The sequence below is a fragment of the Eptatretus burgeri genome, chromosome 3 (assembly GCF_056783735.1).
Source record: "Eptatretus burgeri isolate ZD-2024b chromosome 3, Ebu_testis_v1, whole genome shotgun sequence".
Lineage (NCBI taxonomy): Eukaryota > Metazoa > Chordata > Myxini > Myxiniformes > Myxinidae > Eptatretus > Eptatretus burgeri.
In genome coordinates this window covers 72,102,526-72,125,456 of record NC_140963.1, presented here as the reverse complement: position 1 = coordinate 72,125,456, position 22,931 = coordinate 72,102,526, and the positions used below count along the sequence as shown (strand labels likewise).

Genomic DNA, 22,931 nt, shown 5'->3' with positions numbered 1-22,931 from the left:
TATATAGCCATCAATATTGGAGGCTGAATGTCAAACTGTTATGGTTTTTCGTTGTAAGATAAGGGACAACGCTTACAGTTCAGTCTACTCTTAAACAAACTATACAAAATTAGTTTGCTCAGTCGCATTATACAGTACTTGTTCTTTGTCTCCAAATTGCATATGATTTATTTGGTTGGAGGAGAGCTCAGTTGCTGGCATACTCACCTCCACGTCATTTCCTCATGGATTTGTTCTCATATGAGCTCAAATCAGAATAAAACGAGAGTTCAGAGAACACGATACCCCATGCAGTTACCTCAATTTTACTTCAATTAAAAAAAATAATTCAACGATTGTTTTTAAAAATCCGAAAGTTTAGTGCTTTTGAAGTAGTCCAGAAGCAGTCCCAAACAAGACCCTTATGCACCACCCCATTGAACATTTATTTGAATTGAAGTACTGCAAAATGGAGGTTTTTGGAAGTATTATGACATGATTTGTGCTCGACAGTCTTCAAGTGTATAATTCCATTTAAATAAAATAAAGATTGTAAAAGTTGTCTGAATTAATTCCAGTTTTACCTACTATTTACTGCATTGTCTATTACTATCACCTTATCCTAACACATTACATTCGTTATTCGTGCCTGTTTGTATCCTTTATGACGTCCATAAAAACAGTACATTGTCTGTTTGGAAAGATTTTCAATTTTGTTTGCTAGGTTAACAGTTTTATATAGTGTGTGTGTGTGTGTGTGTGTGTGTGTGTGTGTGTGTGTGTGTGTGTGTGTGTGTGTGTGTGTGTGTGTGTGTGTGTGTGTGTGTGTATGCATATTCTCACCGCTCTGTGCATGTGCAATCATTCAGAGACAAAGTACAGTAAAACGAAAGACTTGTCTTTCTATTTGTGTTCAAAAAGTTGTTTCTCAATCATAATCTGAGAAGACAGACAGACGGACATGAACCAATTCGTCAACGCTTCTTTTCGCTTTGCGTGCACGAGGTAACGAGTGCAGTGCTGGCACAGGCTTTACAAAGTGTATCTGTCAGCTGCAGAGTTGAAGCCAACTGCCCTGGATGCTTTGTTGTGGATATTGAGCCCACAGTATCTATTGAAAAGGGATTGGCATTGTGTGTTGGTCCTGGTTAAGTTCCCTGCCCAGAGTTGTGTCGACTTAAAAATTTAAATCGATAGATTTGGTTCATGGGTATGCTGCAGACATTATAGGACAAATTGCCTCTTCCTATGTTTGGTACTGTGCAGTCAGTCCTCACTTAACATTGTCGTTACTTTCTTGGAAAGTGCAACACTAACTGAAACGACTTTAAGCTAATTCGATTTCCCCATAAGAATTGATACAAATCGGTGGGGGGGGGGGGGGAGGGTTCGGTTCCAGGGAAAAATTTTATCGTCAGATAAGACATTATTTACATATAGAGTATAATTTTATTTTTTGGAGAACAGTATAACGTTTGAAACAATCTTAAACAAACAATTGATTATCATCTCTCGTTGCTTCAGATTTTCATTGGTTGACTCTTCTCCATGTGATTGCAGAAGTTGTGTTGCATCGGCTTCTTCTACCTCATCAAAACCCGCTTTATTGGGCAAGCCGAGGACAACTTTCTTTATAGCAGGGACACTTTAAATCCTTTCAAGTCATTGACACATTCAGACCACAAGTTTCTCCCGACACCTGAGTAACTTCAGCACAGGACCCATCGATGTTATCGAAGCACAGCTCGGTATATACAAGGCCTATACCTTATGTACTCTGGGTGGGCTTATACACAGGTATTTATGGGATGGTTTATACTGTAGCTTTATTAAAATGAGGAAAACCATTAGTTTTTGTACTAAATTAGAGGTAAAACGACTCAAATGGAATGGCAAAAGATTTTAAACGAGTATGTTCTCAAATTGATTAGCGACTTGATTACAAAACAATGTTAAGGGAAGACAATGTATTTACCAAATGTTTGAAAAATTCCTTCATATTTGTGTACATGTTAAACAATTTCAAAGGTCAAAGCATACAGTGCCTCCAGAAAGTCTACACCCCTTTCAAAATTTTCAACTTTTGTTGCCTTGTAGCCTGGAATTAAATGCAAAAAAAGCAAAGTTTTTCCACCTTCATTTACACATCTTAACCCACAACTTCCATGTAAAAAACAAATTCTACAAATTTCACAAAATTAATTGAAAATACAAAACTGGAATATCTTGGTGAGATGTGTCCACCCATCTGAGTTAATACCTGGGAGAAGCACCTTTGACAGCAATTACAGCTGTAATTCTGCTGGGATAGATCCCTACCAACTTTGCACACCTTGAATGGGCAATATTTTCCCATTCTTCTGTACAAAACTGTTCAAGCTCAGTCAAGTTGTGTGGGGAGCGTTGATGGACAGCAATCTTTAAGTCATGCCACAGATTTTCGATTGGATTTTGGTTAGGACGAAAAAAGTCCACTCAAAGACATTAATCTTTTTATTCCTTAACCACTCCCAGTGTCGCTTTGGGTCATTGACATGCTGAAAGGTGAAAAAATGCCTTGGTTTCCACAGCGTGAAGCTGATAAAGGTGAGAGGTGGGAACACCAACTCAGAGAGGAGAGCAGTACTCCATCAGGCTGCGGACGAACGGTTTACATGTGGTCAGGAACTCAGGTGTGCCAAGGAAGGAATTTGCACTAAGGAGGATTCCCAGTCAGCCGGCGACTGGCTTTGGGGGCCAGCTTGGAAATCTGGCTTTCCCAGGAAAGATAATGGCAGATAGAGAGACCCAAAAGCTTGAATGAAAGGATTTGTTCAAGAGTATTGTTGAGAAAGTTGATTGGGGGTCGTGGGGGGGGTTTCCAGATGGTCCTTTCAGAGAGACATAGAGTGAGATTTGTCAGGGTTGAAGGACATCTTCTACGTGTTGAACCAGCTTGTGAATTTATCCAGATCTGCAGAGAGTGAAGATGCTGCTGCTTGCCGATCTGAGGGATTACAGATGGTACAGAAGAGGGTGGAGTCATCAGCAAAGAGACAACAGGATTTTCCAGAGAGTCAGAGAGATCATTGATGAAAGACAGAAAAAGAACAGGGCCCAGAACACTGCCTTGAGGAACTCCAGCATGGACAGGAAGAGGGGATGAGAGAACTCTATTGAGGGCCACATGTTGGCTGTGACAGGAGAGGAAGTCTGCGAGCCATGAGTGGAGATGTCCTTGGATACCATTGGAAGAGAGTTTGGTGAGCAGGGCAGGGTGCCAGACTGGATCGAAGGCATGCAATATGTCTAGGTAGATGGATTTCCATCCATTGTTGGGAGAGCAGAATATCCAGGGTAGAGTGGCCTGGTCTGAATCCAAATTGATGATCCAAAGTCAAGCCATTGGAGAAGAGGAAGGATTTAATGTCTGAAGCAATGATTGGGAGAAGGCTGATTGGTCTGTAGTTGCAGGGATATGTTTTTGCAGCTTTTTATGCAGGGCAGTAATGTTTGATTTCCAAGCAGATGGTAGATGACCTTGAGCAAATGATAGGGTGAGTAGAACAGAGAGAGGGTGAGCAAGAGCCGCAGAGCAGGTTTTTAGGACACGTGGACTGATGCCGTCTGAACTGGTTGCAGAATCTGAGTCGAGGTTTAACAGCAAGCTCTCCACCTTGTCAGGAGAAAAGGACACAGAATCCAGGGACAGGTGGGTACAGAAAGCGATGGGTTTGGGACAAAAGATTTAGAAGCAAGCACGGAGTCTAGGCATTCAGCCTTTTTACGTGCACTGTCAGCTGTGTGGCCATTTGAGGTGAGGAAGGGGTTGGAGAGGGAACATTCACCAGAAACAGACTTAACCAGGTGCCACCAGGATTTGGAGGAGGGAGACAGGTTTGAGAGTTCAGACTTGACGTCGTGAAGGCGAAAACGTAAATTATTTTTAATGAATGATTATGATTTTCGTCCCTCTGCGTAATATGGAAATTAACAAACCAACATTTGGCGGTGTATAATTAGACCGATGCTGTGATCTTTAAAAACAAAACATGCCTGACCTCGTTTGAGGTGAAATCAAATTGTACATTTGTTTCCTCAAAATGGTAGCTTTATTTTATAATGGAAGACGTGGTGTTGAGTCTTCAAATGTATGGTACTGCATAAGGCCTGTATCAACATATTGACCGATGTGAAGCGAAAAATATTTGCCGCGATTTCTGGGCTGCTGGAGGGAAAAGCATGGCCAAGCTCAAAGGTGGTGCTTGTAACATTTCCTGAGACAAGGGAAGGCGTCGCCTGTAGACTAGACAGCGCTTATGATCCACCCACACACAGACACGAACAGCTCTATGCAGTGTTCAAGATATGATTTTTCTGAAACCGACTAACCAATCAATACTGAACTTTGCAGTTATGATCCATGACCCTTCCTGCATATATTTTATTTAACAATGACATCATCAGTCACATGGTTTGGCAGCTAAATTGGTTTCACAAAAAATACATGATTGAGTAGGGGACTACGTGTGTGAAGTTTCGTCTTGATCGGTTAAGGTTCGTTTTTCGATCCAATATGGCTGCCACACCATGTGACCGATGATGATGTCATTTTCACAGTGTATACAACAATCATGGTAGATGATATTTGCCAAATTTCACTTTTATTGGATAAGCAGTTCCAGAGAAAATGTTATGTAATATTTCATGGTAAATGGTAAATTCATGGTAAATCTAAGATGGCTGCCAAACCATGTGACCGGAGACGTCAGTTATCAAAATTTATTCAGCATGTTTAGCTGATCATTTGTGTGCAGTTTCACTTCAATCTCGAAAGCAGTTCTGGAGAAGAATAATTTTTCCTTGTTTTTTTGGAAAAAAAACAAAAAAAACAATTCCCAACAACATTAAGCGCGGCTTTACATGAGCTTGCTATCGCTTCCCAAGTCAGGCATTTCATATCAACCCGCTTATCAAGCCACTCGGCAAGCAGAGCAAGTGATCAAGGGAGGTGCTTGGCGAGCGGTTCGTGCCCACTTTTGTTAACAATATGGCCGCCGGACTCAGATTCAAAACGAGTGGTGGCGATTTCTTCAATTCTACTGTCACAGAAGAGGACGTTGAAATTTGCATGACATACTTTTATTGTTACTTTTACTTTTCATCCTAATTATCTATAATTCCAGCAATGTGTGTGTCTGTCTGTCTGTCTGCGACCGCCGTTTCTCGACAACCACCGGTCCGATCTTGTTGAAACTTGCCAAGAATATTGCCGGGGACCCACGGATGTGCCTTTTCAAGGTTTGATATTAATTGTATGAGCGGTTCCCAAGTTATGGCCATTTTATTGCCTTTTTCAGTGTTGGAAAGGTGTATATATCGCAGCTGAAGTGTCGTTCCACCTTATCATGCCATTTTTTCCCAAGGATATCGCAAAATAATGATAGCATATTAATAATAATCATAGCACAATAATTGGCAGTAATAAAAAGAATAACGTGATACAATGATCAATGTCTGTCAACCAATAACGACCTATATAATATTGTCTGTCAACCAATAATGACCAACGACCTGAAACCCCGTCACAGACGGATTCCGTTCATTCAACCACCCTCACCAGCTCACCCACACTCGAGGGACATGGACTGGACAGGGCTGCTTGCCCCGCCTACTCATCCCCCACCCCTGCCCCATCCCCCCCGCCTTCAATTTGCTTACCCCTGCCCAAAAATTTAATTACCCCGGCCCCGCCCCCGCCTCTTCACTCCCCGCCCCTGTCTCTTGATTCCCTGCCCCACTTGCCCCCGCCCCCTGCCCACCCTCACACTCAACCCCACCTAATTCACCCCAGCCCCTGCCCACTCACCCCGCCCCATTTCCCCCCGTCTCCCGCTTTCAATTTGCTTACCCCCGCCCCAAAAATTGCTTACCTTGCCCCCCGCCTCTTCACTCCCTGCCCCCGCCTCTTCACTCCTCCCCCCGCCTCTTCACTCCTCCCCCCCGCCTCTTCACTCCTTGCCCCCGTCTCAACGAAAAGTGTTTCTTCTGCTTCAGAGTTGAAGGTTGACTATTGCCACTATGTGTGATGCACTCTTTCAGGTACGAAGTTTCTTTCAGTCCAGGTCACAGTTCCGAGAAAAACGTGACGCCACCGCAAGGAGGAGCACAAAATTGGTCCTTCAGTATTAATATGTAGATAACGTCTGTCAACCAATGACAAGACACGGTGCTATGACGTCACCGGTTCGATCTGATTGAAACTTGTCAGGAATATTGCCGGGGACCCGCGGATGTGCCTTTTCAAGGTTTGATATTAATTCGACGAGCGGTTCCCAAGTTACAGCCATTTTATTGCTTTTTTTTCAGTGTTGGAAAGGTGTATATATCGCAGCTGAAGTGTCGTTCCACCTGCGGTCGTTCCCCGAAAAAAGCTGTTTTTTTTTCCCAAGGTTTGAATTAATTGTTGTGCTTGGTAGACATTTGTGAATACATTTTAGTCCATTTGCCAGAGAAGTAACATTGTTGTCCTCAAAAGTGTATGGTTTTATGGTGGTTTGTTGTTCACAGGCATGCATAGACAAAATTAAGCTTGGTTGCCCGGATGGCAACCATGGGGAAATCTGTTATTTTTGCGCAAATACAAGATGGCCGTCATCGACTGGGCTGAAAATATAACTTTTTAGGTAATGAACTTAAAATGACACATGAGACATCTTTTCCATATAATTTTGGCACGAGGAATCGATATTTAACCTTATTTTTTGTGATTAGAAGTAAATTTGAGGTCAATATTCGAGTTCCTGGCAATTGTTTGCCGTGTGAGGTACATTTTGAATGACAAGGTCACTATTCTGACAACTGGACGCTCACACACGACATTAATGCGAGTTACTAATTCATTGTTTTGTTTTTACAGATATGGCTGATTCAAGGTGCATTCTTCCCGTGTGTCATAGTGGAGGGGAATTGAAGAAATTCGCTGATCAAGGGATCAAGACATTGATCTCCTGTGCCAAAGCCCGTGGAGATGAAGAGCTACGCGCAAAACTACAGGACATTGTTGATGGTGGTGGTGACGCTGTTCGCATAGAATGTCACAAAGGATGCTACTGCACTTGCACATCAAAACAAAAAAATTGAGAGACCTCGTAAATCACAGAAAAGAAAAGCTGAAGATGATTGTGTTACAGTGACAACAAGATCTCGCACACAAGCAACAGGCAGTGGTGCGTTTGTTTACAAACGTGACTGCATTTTTTTGTGGCAAAGAATGTTTACATGTTGATGACAAACATCCAGAAAGATGGGATCGTGGTCGTCAGTGCATGACTAAAGAACGTTTTGACAAGGAAGGTAATCCCATCCCAACGATCAAAGATACCATCATTAATGCTGCTGAGCAACGTAATGATGAAGTAGCCAGAACGGTCAAGTTACATATTGGATATTTGGTTGATCTCCCTGTGGCTGAGTGCAAATACCATGTACGCTGTTATAACAGTTTCATGACAGTCCCTAATTATGCTGATTTGCCAACTGGTTTTGCAGAAGAAAGTGCCCTATAGAATGTCATAGAGCGCATGAATTGTGACGGGTCAAAGATGTGGAATAGCGTTGAACTGCATTCCCTGTACTGTGATCTTGGTGGCAAACTCACTCGACGTGATATGTTTGGCAAACTAACAGACTGCGTGAGTAAGGACGTTATGTTAGTTCGGGTAGATGGATGTGCTACCGTTGTTGGTTTCCGTGAGTCCATTGCTTACCATCTGCAAATGGTGAAAGTGGATGATGCAGATGAGAGGAGTATTGATTCTGTGGTAAGGCAGATCAAGAAGGAGGCACGCTCAGTCAAGTACAACAGTGCCAATTATGACCTCTCAGAATTTACACAAGCCAACACAATCAAGGCAACAAGCCCAACTTTACTGAGGTTGATTTCAGACTTTGTGTCTGGTGGTGAAATGACCAAGAAATCTCTAAGCCTGAGCCAGTCAATTCAAAGTCATGTTACAGGTACCAGAAATCAGACAACATTAGGACTGGCTGTCAAACTACTGCACCGCCATGGCAGTTCTGATCTTCTAAAGCTCCTTCATGAACATGGGTTCACAACGTCATATGATGAGGTCCTGAGATTCAGGAAATCCGCTGCTCATTTTCTCGGTGACATTGCTCAGCTTCTCAACCAATTTATGGGTTTGAGTAGAACTGTTGGCGTGATTTTTGCCTGGTTTGATAATCTTGATCTGCAAGTGTTCACGCCTAATGGTCGGCGCACTACTTATGTCCTCTCACATGAATTTCAGCAACCCCATCCTGCAGGCATTCTTGAGTATGGGCATGCTCACCCAGGGAAGAGCGACCTTATTATCCCACGGCTGTCGAAGAAAGCTGCCCAGTCTAGGACAAGCAGCAGCTCATCAGGGAGCCTTCATCTGCAGCACTACACTGGGCCATCCAAAGTGAACCCCCCGGCTGTGGATGCAACCTCTGGATTCTCCTACCAAGAAGTGTGTGCCCGGCAAGCTAGTTTAGCTGCTGCACAGGAAAAGGACATGAAGTGGCTAAACACAGTCAGCACACAGGTGAACGCCATGGAATGGGGTGGGTTCAACAACCAAGAAGCATTCACCAGTCATTCAGAAAAAAAGCCAGCAAGTACCTACATGTTCGGACCCCTTGTTGATGCCAAAGCTTCTCATCCAGACACTGTAGTGACTTCACTGGAGTATCTTCAGAAGTCATTGACTGATATGGGAATGACTTATGTCCACATCTCTGTGGATCTCTAGCTCAACATGGTGGCTTACCAAATCAAGTGGCATGACGTTGATCACTTCAAAAATGTGATTCTGAGGCCTGGGATAATGCACACTGTGCAGTCCTGTGGTTGCATTGGAAAACTCATGCGTGGGTCTGGTGTTGAGACTCTCATCAGTTCAGCATTCGGGGGCCTGGCAGGAATCATGAGTGGCAAGTCCTGGGTTCGATCAATGAGAGCCTTCCGGATGGTTTCGATTGCCCTTCTCATTTCCTTCCTTACCACCGGCCCCAAGACATCCAGGAGTTGTGCAGCTACCTTGAGACATGCAGACAGCACCCAACTGGGAAGCACTGGGTTGATAATTTCATCAAGCCTACTCTGCTTGTTCATCAACTTCTGCGTAGTGAGAGGGAGGCAGACTTCCTGCTGCAACAGCTAACACTTGAACGCATGCTTCCCTACTTCTTTGTTGCTGGTCACCATAACTATGCCCGTTACATCACCCATCACCTTCTGGAGATGCGCTATCTGCTGCCACCAGATGCCAAGTCAGAGCTCATATCGGGTGCTTTTGTGTGTCGTCACCAGGAAGGCATTTGGAATGGTGTGAGCTCTGATCAGTTCGGTGAACAAACTGCTATTAGAATTGGCAAGGGTGGCCTCAAGGGTATGACTCTTTCTCCAGAGATGGTAGCAGAGTGGATCAATTTCTTTCCTGTCACTGCCTCCATCTCAGATACAATGGAGCACATCTACCCTGACTCCTCAAACAAGGACAACGAAGACCAAGTGAGAGAAAAGGACACAAGAATCAGACTACGTCACAAAGAGGAGAGAACTTGATGCAGATGATAGGTGCCGGATTTTACTTGAATTGTCGAATGTGTCTCATCCTCTTGAGAATCACTCACCACATCTGTACAACATTGCCAATGGTCGAATTGCTCCCCGAGAAGCTGAAGTGAATGTTGAGGATTCCGTGGTTATGGGTCAGAAAATGGTTGCAGAGTTCCATGCATCCCTTCCAGGTGGATTCCATGCAACCATCTCGTGCCCCATCAAGACAATGGAGCATTTACAGAAAGGAGTTAAAATTGGGGACAAGATGACCTTTGATCTAGAAACCATCTTCCTCAGGCTGCTGACTATTGGACAGCAAAGACAAATGGAGCTAGGACCTATCTTCCAGTTTGAGCTCTGTGCAGTACCCCCCCCCCCCCCACTGATTGATGAATATGGGTGCTTAAGGAAAGGCAACAAAGCACCACTGGCACACAAACTCTGTGTTCAGGCACAACAGCCTCTGCAACCAGATGTTACCATTATTGATGCGAGCCAACTTCTCTATCATATTGTCTGGCCTTTCAGGGGAACTGTGTCAGTCTTAGTTGAGTCCATCAAGACAAGGCTGTCTACCATTGCTGGTCAGAAGATCTTGGTCTTTGACAAATATTATGATGTTTCTGCAAAGGACCATGAACGAGTGAGGCGTGCTGGCATTGGTTCCATCAACTATGACCTCACAATAAACACACCCCTGCCTAGTCGAGACGCCATCCTAAAAAAACAAGCAGAACAAGTTGCAGCTGTCCAAGGTTTTGAGTACCTATAACTTTGGTGAAGGAGTTACTGTGGAGAGCCGTAACCATGGTGCATTCAACCATGATGAAGCAGACATTACAATGATCTCACACCTGCTCATGGCTGCTGAATGTAATGCAAGAGTGATACGTATCCTCTCTGATGACACTGATGTTTTTGTATTGATGGTTTACTGGGTTTACCAGCACAACATCCAGGCCACAGTGCAGATGGAAAGGTGGGATGGAGCAATTTGGGATATCAACACCACCTGTGACCATCTTGGGCCCAAGTGTCTGCAGCTTTTGGGAATGCACTACATCATTGGCTCAGATACCACGTCATACCCATACGGCAAGGGCAAAGTGTCAGCCCTGAAGACACTGAGAGCTGGCAACTTCCCTGGTTTGTATTCCGCACTTGGCGAGCTGAACGCAAGCCATGAACAGCTCATGGAAGCAGGGCGGACATTCTTCTGTGCCCTGTATGGTCAGCCAGAAGGTACCACGATGAGTGAGATGAGGTACGAAATGTACACAAGGAAGTCTGGCAAGCCCCTCAAGCTCATGGCATTACCTCCAACTGAGATCAATCTCTTCCTACATATTTTGCATGCACATCTACAGACAGTACTTGCAAAATCAGCTGATCAGCAGGCCCCACCTGAACTTGACATTACAGAATATGGATGGGACATCTGAGATGGAATCCCAGTACCAGCAACTTCTGCTACTCCAGCAGCCCCTTTGGACCTCATGGATGTTGTGCGTTGTGGATGCAAAGCAGAAGGGAAGGCCTGCAGTACTGCAAGTTTCAGTTGTCACCATGCAAAGATCTCCTGCACGCTATACTGCACTTGTGGTTGCAGTGACACGTGCTTCAACCCACACAAGACTGTGGAGGACAGTGAAAGTGAAGTGGAAGAAGGGAGTGTCGAAGCAGAACTGGAAAGAGATGAGGATACGGAAGGGGACGAGTACAATGAATCGGAATGAACAATACGTAAGTTGTCTACTCGGCTCTATGTCCTCTGTTCCTAAGATGTCCAATATGATGACATGACAATGTGTATGCTTTCTGATAATTATCAACATACTGTTGTGAACCATTCATGACATCACTTTTGCATTGGTGTTGCATAATTTTCAGCAGAAAATAGTCATGGACATTTCATGTGAACCTCTATTTATTCCTGAACGTAAGAAATAACCCCAAAATTGAATTCCTCATGTCAAAATCATATGGAAAAGAGGTATTACACGGGATTATATGTTGACCGATTAAAAACTTAGCCCCATCGTCTGACCTGAAGCAGCCATCTTGAATTTATGCAAATTACAGGAGTTCCCCAAGGTCGCCACCCTGGCAACCAACCTGAATTTTATTAATGGACCCATGTTAGTCTAAAACAATCATAAAACCATACACTTTCCACATCAGCAAGGTTGACAATGGAACACATAATAACGGCAAATGGACTATTTACAGAGGGGCGAGAGAGGAAGGGGGGATAGAGAGATGGGGAGAGAGAGGGGAGGGAGAGATGGGGGCGAGAGAGGGGGCGAGAGAGAGGGGGCGTCACAATTGAGGAGGGGGCGAGAGAGGGGGATGGGAGAGGTGGGGGCGAGAGGAGGGGGGAGAGAGGAGGAGGGAGAGAGGAGGAGGGCGAGAGAGAGGGGCGTCACAATTCTTCTTCTTTTGATATGACATCACAATTGACGTTGGGGACCTGAGTACATTTCCCAAGTTATGGCCATTTATGATACGGTTGGTCCGATCTAGTTGAAACAATGCCCCAATCCAGTCGTCGTTTACGAGAGCGAAGGAACGAAGCTGCACATACTGGCACGCACCTACGGGCCTGCACTTGGGCATATATATATATATATATATATATATATATATATATGTATATATATATGTATATGTGTGTATATATGTATATGTGTGTGTATATATATATATATATATATATATATATATATATATATATATATATATATATATATATATATATATATATATATATATATAAATTCCAGCAGTGTGTGTGTGTGTGTGTGTGTGTGTGCGTGCGTGCGACCGCTGTTTCTCGACAACCTCTGGTCCGATCTAATCGAAACTTCCCATATATATTGCTGGGGACCTGAGGATGTGCCTTTTCAAGGTTTGATATTAATCGGACAAGTACTTCCCAAGTTATGGCCATTTATTTACCAACCAATGACAGGAACCGTTGCTGCGGCCATTTTTTATCAATCAATGACAGGAAGCGTTGCTGTGTAGCCGTGGTTGATGGGGAAGAGAAACTCAGCCGCGCTCGCCATTACGGGTTTCTTCTCTTCTCTTCTCTTCTCCTCTCTTCTCTTCTCTTCTCTTCTCTTCTCTTCTCTTCTCTTCTCTTCTCTTCTCTTCTCTTCTCTTCTCTTCTCTTCTCTTCTCTTCTCTTCTCTTCTCTTCTCTTCTCTTCTCTTCTCTTCTCTTCTCTTCTCTTCTCTTCTCTTCTCTTCTCTTCTCTTCTCTTCTCTTCTCTTCTCTTCTCTTCTCTTCTCTTCTCTTCTCTTCTCTTCTCTTCTCTTCTCTTCTCTTCTCTTCTCTTCTCTTCGTGTTTTTCCTTGCGAAAAGGCAAAATATGTTGGCGCTAATTGAATAATTGGCCATTAAAAGCCCCCGTATTCTTGCCCTGGACGAGGAAACAAAGAAACGCCGTTTCCTCAGCGATGTTGTTTATGAAGGTGTGTACAATGTACATGGAGACGATTTTTTTAATTATTTATTTATTGAAGAAAAATTGTTCCAAAAATAATTTATCAAAAAAAGTGCAAAACTTTTTTTTGTTTCCAATTGTCAAAACGCTGTGGCCTTTGGAAGTGTTAAGGAATTCAGCTCCACTCAACATGCTTGCCAACGAAATACATCTCAATTTGGTGGTAAAAACGATTCACAACGACGGGTTTCCTTACTCATTGCTCTGCAGTCTGTATTCAACCCCTTCATTTGTCATCTCATTGACTTCATTTCATCTATCTATAATTCCAGCAATCTGTGTGTGTGTGTGTCTCTGTGTGTGTGTGTGTCTCTGTGTGTGTGTCTGTGTGTCTGCGTTTCTGTGTGTCTGTGACCGCTGTTTCCCGACAATCACTGGTCCGATCCAATTGAAACTTGCCAGCTATATTGCTGGGGACCTGAGGATGTGCTTTTTCAAGATTTGATATTAATCGGACAAGTGATTCCCAAGTTATAGCCATTTATTTGCCAACCAATGACAGGACACGTGGCTGCGTAGGCGTGGCCGATGCGCCATTTAGTTACCAATCACAGGACACGTGGCTGCGTAGGCGTGGCCAATGCGCCATTTCGTTACCAATCACAGGACACGTGGCTGCGTAGGCGTGGCCAATGCGCCATTTAGTTACCAATCACAGGACACGTGGCTGCGTAGGCGTGGCCAATGCGCCATTTAGTTACCAATCACAGGACACGTGGCTGCGTAGGCGTGGCCAATGCGCCATTTAGTTTCCAATCACAGGACACGTGGCTGCGTAGGCCGGTGCACGGCCGGCCGATGATGACGTCACGTGCCATGCTGGTTACGATGGGGATCGATCGGTGCCTTAGTTACCGTGGGGTAGGAGTGCCAATGGTAAATGGCAGCGAATGTCATGGCAAGCAAAGACAGGGAGGTAAACTTGATTTTAATTAACTCTGTGTGTAAGTATCACAGCAGTTGTTACTTCAATGCAAGCAATAATTCATGGAATGATGTGAACATTCCGTACGGACACGCACTACTTTTGGATAGTGATGACTTACTGTATTCTAATAATTTCTCGATTTATTATCTGCATTTATAGATAAACACAATGCCCCATTCCAGTCGTCGTTTATGAGAGCGAAGGAATGGCCTGTGTGGTTGTTTGAAAGTTTGGTTTTTTTGCATGTACGGCCACGCACATATGGGCACGTGAGAGCGAAGGAACGGCCTGTGTGGTTGTTGTTTCTGGCACGCGGTTTGAAAGTTTTTTTTAATTTTTTTTTGTTTGTACGGCCACGCACGGACGGCCATGCACGTACGGACACGCACGTACGGCCACGCACGTACGGGCACGTGAAAGCAATGGAACGGCTTGAGTGGTTGTTTCTGGCACGCGGTTTGAGTTTTTTTGCGGGGGGGGGGGGTGGAGGGTTTGCACGTACGGCCACGCATCTACGGGCATGTACTAGTATCTATAATTCCAGGTGTGTGTGTGTGTGTGTGTGTGTGTGTGTGTGTGTGTGTGTGTGTGTGTGTGTGTGTGTGTGTGTGTGTGTGTGTGTGTGTGTGTGTGTGACACCACTCTTTCTCGATAACCACTGGTCCTATCTAATTGAAACTTGCCAGGTATATTGCTGGGGACCTGAGGATGTGCCTTTTCAAGGTTTGATATTAATCGGACAAGTGCTTCCCAAGTTATGGCCATTTATTTACCAAACCAATGACAAGACACGTTGTTGCGTGGGCGTGGGCAATGGGGAAGGGAAGCTCAGCCGCGTTCCCCATTATGGGTTACAACGTACAGGCTTCCGGATAGTGATGACTTCGTGTATTCTCATAATTTCTCGATTTCTTATGCGCATTTATAGATAAACACAATGGCCCAAGTTATGATCGTTTTCATATTAGACGGTGTATAAATTTCGGTAACATCAGAGTGCTGGTATGCTCCGAACCAGGAAGTACATTTTTCTCTCTCTTCTCTTCTCTTTTTGTTTTTCCTTTACACGACATTGCGAAAAGGTAAAATACGTTGGCACTTATTGAATAATTGGGAATTAAAACTAAATTGCGAATAATCGTAACTGCGAATAATATGCGAACTTCCGGGCCACGCATGTGCGGGAACACGAGAGCGAAGAAACGGCCTGTGTGTTTGTTGTTTGTTGCTCGTGGTGAGAATATTTTTTTTTAATTTATTTTTATTTTTTATGGGCACGTACTAGTCTATCTATAATTCCAGCAGTGTGTGTGTGTGTGTGTGTCTGTGTCTGTGTCTGTGTCTGTGTCTGTGTCTGTGTCTGTGTCTGTGTCTGTGTCTGTGTCTGTGTCTGTGTCTGTGTCTGTGTGACTGCTGTTTCTCGACAACCGCTGGTCCGATCTAATTGAAACTTGCCAGGTATATTGTTGGGGACCTGAGGATGTGTCTTTTCAAGGTTTGATATTAATCGGACAAGTGCTTCCCAAGTTATGGCCATTTATTTACCAAACCAATGACAAGACACGTTGCGTGGGCGTGGCCGATGGGGAAGGGAAGCTCAGCCGCGTTCCCCATTACGAGTTACAACGTACGGGCTTCCGGAGAGTGATGAGTTCGTGTATTCTAATAATTTCTCGATGATTTCTTATGCGCATTTATAGATAAACACAATGCCGCAAGTTATGATCGTTTTCATACGAGACTGTGCATAAATATCGGTAACATCAGAGTGCTGGTATGCTCCGAACCAGGAAGTAATTTTTTTTTCTCTCTTCTCTTCTCTTTTTGTTTTTCCTTACGATGACATTGCGGAAAGGCAAAATACGTTGGCGCTAATTGAATAATTGGCCATGAAAACCTAAATTGCGAATCATCGTAACTGAGAATAATATGCGAATTTCCGCATCACGCACATACGGGCATGCGAGAGCGAAGAAACGGCCTGTGTGGTTGTTGTTTGTTGCTTGCGGTTTGAATGTTTATTTAAAAAAAAAATTTATGGGCACGTACTAGTATCTATAATTCCAGCAATTTCTGTATGTGTGTCTGTCTGTCTGTGACCACCATTTCTTGACAACCAACAGTCCAATCTGATTGAAACTTGCCAGGAATATTGCTGGGGCCCTGCGGATGTGCCTTTTCAAGGTTTGATATCAATTGGACGAGTGGTTCCAAAGTTACGGCCATTTATCTGTCAACCAATGACAAGACATGGTGCTATGACGTCACGAATTACGTCACAAATAGTTTTTTTTTTTTTGCATGATTGACGTCACATTTCTTCTTCTTCTTCGATTGGTATGATGTCACAATCTACGCTGGGGACCTGAGTATGTGCCTTTTCAAGGTTTGATATCGTTCTTCATCCATTTCAGCTGTTTCCCAAGGGTTTGAAAGCTGTTTTTTCCCAAGGTTTGAATTAATTGTTCAAATTATTAATTATTCCCAAGGTTTGAATTTTCCCAAGGGAAAGAGTTGTTCCCCAAGGGTTTGAAAGCTGTTTTTTCCCAAGGTTTGAATAAATTGTTGTGCTTGGTAGACATTTGTGAATACATTTAGAGAGGGGGGGAGAGAGGGGCGAGAGGGGTGAGAGAGAGGGGCGTCACAATTGGAGGGAGGAGGGAGGAGAGAGGAGGGGCGAGACTAGGGGGGAAGAGAGGGAGGGTGAGAGAGGGGGCGTCAATTCTTCTTCTTCTTCGTTTGATATGACGTCACAATTGACGCTGGGGACCTGAGTGTTTCCCAGGTGTTTCCCAAGTTATGGCCATTTATGACACGGTTGGTCCGATCTAATTGAAACAATTCCCCAATCCAGTCGTCGTTTACGAGAGCGAAGGAACGAAGCTGCACATACTGGCACGCACCTACGGGCCCGCACTGGTTCTTTAAAATCCACAAACATGCAAAACCCCTCCCCTCTACAAAATACATTGTGGAACACCCAAAGATAAGCTTGGCGAAGTGTTCCTCCCCAGGTGACAGCTGGGGTAGGGGGTGCCATGGGGAGAGTTTAAATTCCAGTACGATGATATATCGATGGTTTTAGTTACAAGTGATATTTAATATTATTATTTACTTGATCATGAAGACAGTAACTCAGAACTAAAACCATTGTTATAACATTGTACACGGAACCAAACAAACACATGCCGGAACACAGCATCACATTACAGGGCGGGAGGTGGTGGAAGTGATGGTTAATGGGAGGAGGAGTTCAGAGGAGGCAAGGCTGATGATGTGGTTGGTATGGGTTTGTCGGTGGATGAAGCAGATGTTAATGGTTGAAGTAGCTGCTGAGGGTAGACTATTAACAGTTTTTTAAATTTCTCCTCAAGAGTCCTCATATAAAGCACGATAGCACGATCACAGAAATGCTTTTTTTGTCTTCAGCTTTATCCACCAATTACAAGCAATCTTTCATGTGTTACCAGGGCATTGTGCATTGTAGGGAAGGCCATGATTCGTTTTTTGCGTTGACGTCAGTTTGAACTCATTTCATACACTATAAACGTCTCGGCCACCATGGTAGCTCGACACGCTTTATGGGTTAACACTTTAATTCTGAAAAGTGAATTGTTGTACTGTATTGGCAGGCCTTTTAAAAAGTTACTCTCCTACATTAAATAGTTAATGGGCAGGAAAAACATCGCCACAGAAATGACATTGTGCAATCACCGGGCGTTCCTTGACACTGGATTTTCTGTTCCCTTTTTGAAAATTCTACCTGGTGATGTTTTCTCTGTAGTTGAAGATGTGTTTTTGTTCTACTAGCAGAGCATCGCCCTACGGGCGATCGTGTTCCCAACATGCAACATGTTCTTCTGACACATATCTTTATTTGGGTGATGTATAGACAAGTGACAGCTCCGCATAGGAAAAATAAATAACCTGGGTTACACACATGAAGCAAAAACATACCTACTGCTTTTAATTAACGAGTCGGCCCGTTGGTTCGATGGGCCAAATTTTCATTGGTCTTCACAGCCTTGTTGCATAACCACTTGCTTCACTGCTTGAGCATTAGCTTCTTTCACCAAGCCCAGATGTGCTTGGGGCCAATGTGGGGGATTATATATTGTTATGTTTGTGGGGTAGGTGGGGGAATTTCATACGAGAGAGGATTGTAGAGTGTTGTTTGGTCCGTGGACGTGTAGGAGACATCGCAATGTAAATTAAGTAGGGAGACTGTGAGCTTAAGTGTTACTTGTCACCACATGGGGGAGTGGTGCTGTGTTAATTAGATCGGAATTAAGACCAATTTTCCCCCTGTGACTTTTCCCTATGTTTTTGTCTTACAGACCAGCAATGAAAGAATTACATTTGGCATTTGGCAATTACATTTGGGACAAGTGAGCCAAACGTGTTGAACACCACCTCACGAAGTACCTCACGTGCGTTTCTCTCTCAGAGAGTGGCTCGGCACCATTTTGGGGCGTGTCTTCCCGCGCAGTGGCGAAGCAGTTTGTTGACTTTCAAGCTTCTGAAACTCACTCCTGGACCCGAAACTAAGTGCCGAAATAAAGGAGGGATTATTTTTCTTTATTTTATGATGTTCCCCTTGTCTGTGTTTACGTCTGTGTGGGGGCGCTTCAAAATTAGACTTTGGTTTCCTCACGTCTTGATTTGTTCCATTATAACTTGATTTTCTGTTTAATAAATCATTATTTATTGAAGTTGCTGGTGCCTGTGTATCTGTAGTGGGTTCGAGTACAACCTGTGTGCCTCCGTCCATCTGCCGCCCATGCCCTCCTGCGCACGCCGTAATCTCTGAGGATCATGTACCCACGTCCAAGGAAAACTGCTCTACTCGGCGATCCAGCCTGGTCAGTGTTAACCTGCCCGTCCACCACAATTGGGTCGGGGAGGATTAACCTAACTGCCAGGACCGCGACAATATGTTCGTTATTATTATTGCCATATGATACTACTATTCTTATTATCGTTGTAAATATTATCGGTGTTAATTAATCTATGCTTTGTTGCAATGCTATTGTTTTTGTGATTTATTTTGTAATTACAATGAATGCCATGTCGTGGTAGGTCATATTAAGCTGCTTTATATAGTGTTGCGAATCTGAAAACCATTAATTATTTATCGCACTCATCATTCAGGTCCTTTAGCTTGGTTATCTCGGTAAGTGCATGTTCTATAGATAGCTCAACTTCCATTGTTTAATGGGTAAAAATCGATTAAATGCGCTGTGATTCATTTTAATAGTTTATTTTCGATCAGAACACAAAGAAGAACGACCTTCCCCCTCCTCTGCAAATAGGAAGAAGAACTCTCCCATCCTGTGATGCAAAGACGTAAACAACTCCCTTCCACCCGCGGTTGTGCGGGGGATGGAGCACGAGGGCTCAGTCACGCCGGGGGCGGGGGAGGGGGCCGATAGGGATAAGAAAGGGACCCTCTGCTTGGCTCGAGTTGGTTCTTGTTGGAGGGTTGTTCATCGGCAGAGGGGGTTGTGGGTGGTTGGTTGTTATGAGTTCATCGAGAGTTGTTCAAGAGAGAGTTCGGGCTGGTTGTTGGTGATTCATCGGAGGAGTTGGTTCGAGGTTGTTGTTCTGCTGGTGCTTCTTCGAGTTGGCTGTGCAGTCGGTGGTTCAAAGGGTCGTGCTGGTTCTGAGTTGTTCTGGTTCGGCCTTTGTTCTGCTTCGTGGCCTCATCTTTGTTCAGCTGGCTCTACTTGGAAAGCGACGCATCTTCGGGAAGGCTCAGTGTTTCGTCTCACCAGCACGTGGTCCGGAGCGCGAGGGGATCCGCTGGAGCTCGGGAAGGATCGCGGCCCACGGCGATTGGATCCAGCTTGCCCTCGCTGGAGCCCGGGTCCGAACAGCTTGAAGACCACACGAGGTGGAGAGGTTCGAGATAGGTTCTGGGTTTCAGCTCCAAGCTGAAAGCTGTCCCTCCAAGCTGAAGTCCTTATTAAAGGCATCAGCCACCATTTCTTGGGTGTGCGCGTATGTGTGTCCATGGGCCCGTCTAACAAGTAGAGAACTGTTAAGTGCTTTGTGTGCTGTATATGATTGCATTACATTTCGTAGTCGGTTTAACCCTGCCTCTTGAGTGCTTCCTTAGTTCCCCATTATTACTGTATAAATAAATCCCAATTGTTAAATGTTTTTTAGCTCGTCGTGTCCATTACTTTCATTGACTGAGCATGACGTGTGTTGGGAGTTAGAAGGCCGTTGGGCCGCCGTAAGCGGACATTCGGACCGACGGTTCTCGGCGATTAAGCTGCTCGGAATCGCGCACGGGACAGGCTCACTTAAGCAGCTTGTTTCGTACGAGTTCCGTCAAGGGTGTGGAGGCTCAGTAGATTGCCACATGGTCTCTAGGTATTTTGAAGAATTGGCAAATAACCCTGTACCACGTGGGAGAAACATTGGCCCTTCACGGTTCTTGCACAAGGACCCGTCGGCTTCAGACTTATCCGGGCGATGATGTATATTCCGGGCGATCGGTCGGGCCGACTGGACTTGCGGCTCTGTCAGAGCGGTCGACCCCCCCCCCCCTCCCCCAAGTGGGGATCACAGAAATGCTTTTTACGTCGGGACCATACTCTGTACAGAGCGTTGGTGCTGCCTAAACAGTCTCCTTGGCTATTGGACACAATCCTGGACGGGTCGCAACTTCGATACAGCATACCAGCGTGCTGGCACTCATTTTGCTGACCTTGGAAGGATGACAGGCAGATTCAATCCCACCTGGAATTAATTCAACAGCGAAGTTGAATTTGAACTCTGGATCCTCAGATCCCAAGCCTACCACCCTAACCATCAAGCCAACACCAGGCATAGAATAGAATCGTCTCTTACTTAATTAGCTTATTCACGGATTCTTATATAAATATTTATATTCTGGTGTCTGAAAGTCTGGCTCGAAGCAGGAGTCGAGCTTAAATGGAATGTGTGTGAAGGTAATGTCCAGAACTCCTATCAACCGTGTCAACCATCAGGTCATAAATGTTCTCCAGCACTTTGAATTTAAGCTGACCTTCGAATGGCCTGCTGCGATACGGTGATGAGTGATCCCTCCCCTGAACCCCAAAACGTCAGCCTTGGCCCCATTATGTTGAGAGGTTGAACAGACATCATCTTACTGAATATTATATAAGAATTCAAAGTCTCCATGTCCTGCAGAATCAGAGGAAGAGCATGTTGCTTGTTTGTGTCACCTCTGGTTCTCCATATGCTCGTATGTTTTGTTTTAATAAATGACTCAAATGTACAGGAGGAATTGAGAATTCATCTACAGGGGTCTTGGAGGTCTTCTGGGTCTTGGGGGTTTTGGGGTCTTGGTGGGGGGGGGGGTCTTGGGGGTCTTCTGGGTCTTTGTGGTTTTGGTAGTCCTGGGGGAATTGAAGGACTTTGGTGGTCTTCTGGGTCTTGGAGGACTTTGGGGGGTCTTCTGGGTCTTGGAGGTCTTCAAGGTCTTGGAGGTCTTCAAGGTCTTGGAGGTCTTCAAGGTCTTGGAGGTCTTTGGGGTCTTGGAGGTCTTTGTGGTCTTTGGGTCATGGAGGTCTTCTGTGTCTTCAGGGTCTTGGTGGTCTTGGGGGTGTTGGAGGTCTTGGAGGTCGTCTGGGTCTTGGGGGTTTTGAGGGTCTTGGAGGTCTTTACGGGTCCTCAAAGTTTTTGAAGGGGTATCAGCAGTCTCAAGGGTCAAATGGTACATTCCAATCGTGCGTAATTAATGACCAGACGTACGTAATTAATAGACAAAAAGTAACACGCACACAACTCATGCATCGAAAGTACAAAACACCTCACAGCACTGGAAAACGTGGGGACAGGAATACTGCACTGTAAATGGTGGGACTTGTAATACCTTCCCCCACCCAGAGCAGCGCGACACGATGCACATTTGCATAGAGAATTTGCGTCCCCCAACCCTCACCTTCCCCCCCCCCCAAGACCACTGGCGAATATAAAAACACCCCTATACATTAATTGGGGGTCATGCTGATCCTCTGTGGCAAGTCTGAATGTAATTGGCCCAGAACTGTAGGAGTAGTAGGCGCTCGACAAACACACCCACAAACACCGGTCCGTGAATTATAGTCAGGATCATTATCTGATTGTTGAATTTTTAATATCCAGCATTTTTCTTGTTTCAAGTTTGCTTACGACAGGTACAGTACTGTGATCTGCTTGAAATTTTACTTGCAAGCACGATATATGTTTTCTGTGCATTTTATTTTTTTAATTATTCATCCTGGGGGGAGGAGGGGGTGGGGGGTTCCATAGGAAGGGTGCGTCCTGGGTAACAAATACTCTCGGTACAAATGAAGCGAGCCACTTGCTAACATGACACGTCCCTTTCTGAGCCTCCATTGGACTTGGCTCATGGATTTGGTCTCGATTTTCATGTCTGTGCATGTGTGCGTCCGCAACCATATCTCGGACATGTTTTGACCAATTTTATTCATTTTTGACAGAAAGACAACACATGATGCTATACATAAGCATGTCATTTTTTTTCCGACATCAGATCCAAGATGGCCGACAGGCGGCCATTTTAGTTTTTAAAAGACAACCCGGTGTCGAATAAGTCCTCACCTATTTCTCGGTCATGCATTTACTGATTGTGTTCAAACTTGGCGGATGGATAATGAATAATGGCTGACCTACGCACGCCATTTTTTGAAGATCATATCCAAGATGGCCGACTGGTGGCCATTTTAGTTGTAAGAAAACCCGATTTGAACACGTCCTCAACCATTTCTCGGACATGCATTTGCCGCTGTTGTTCAAACTTGGCAAACAGATAATAAATGATGGCTTACCGAGGCACGTCATGTTTTTTTTTTTTTTGAGATCAGATCTAAGATGGCCGACTGGCAGCCATTTTGTTACTTAAACGTGCCCCCAACAATTTCTCCAACATT

The 22,931-nt window shown here is 44.6% G+C and overlaps 1 protein-coding gene across 3 annotated transcripts in view; it reads left to right on the top strand.

Moving 5' to 3' along the window:
• The first annotated feature begins 5,995 nt into the window (after nt 1-5,995).
• The window catches only part of LOC147030166 (uncharacterized), a 45,101-nt gene continuing 28,165 nt past the window's right edge, over nt 5,996-22,931 (top strand). The window contains exons 1-3 of one of the 3 annotated variants that reach the window (XM_085873939.1): nt 5,996-11,311; nt 18,342-18,434; nt 18,742-18,866. In XM_085873939.1, coding sequence (XP_085730065.1) covers nt 7,542-8,756 — 1,215 coding nt within the window. In that variant the 5' untranslated portion in view covers nt 5,996-7,541 and the 3' untranslated portion in view covers nt 8,757-11,311; nt 18,342-18,434; nt 18,742-18,866. Of the gene's footprint in view, nt 11,312-18,341; nt 18,867-19,316; nt 21,262-22,931 lie in introns of those variants that run through there. The other 2 variants (XM_085873940.1, XM_085873938.1) reach the window with 2 other exon arrangements.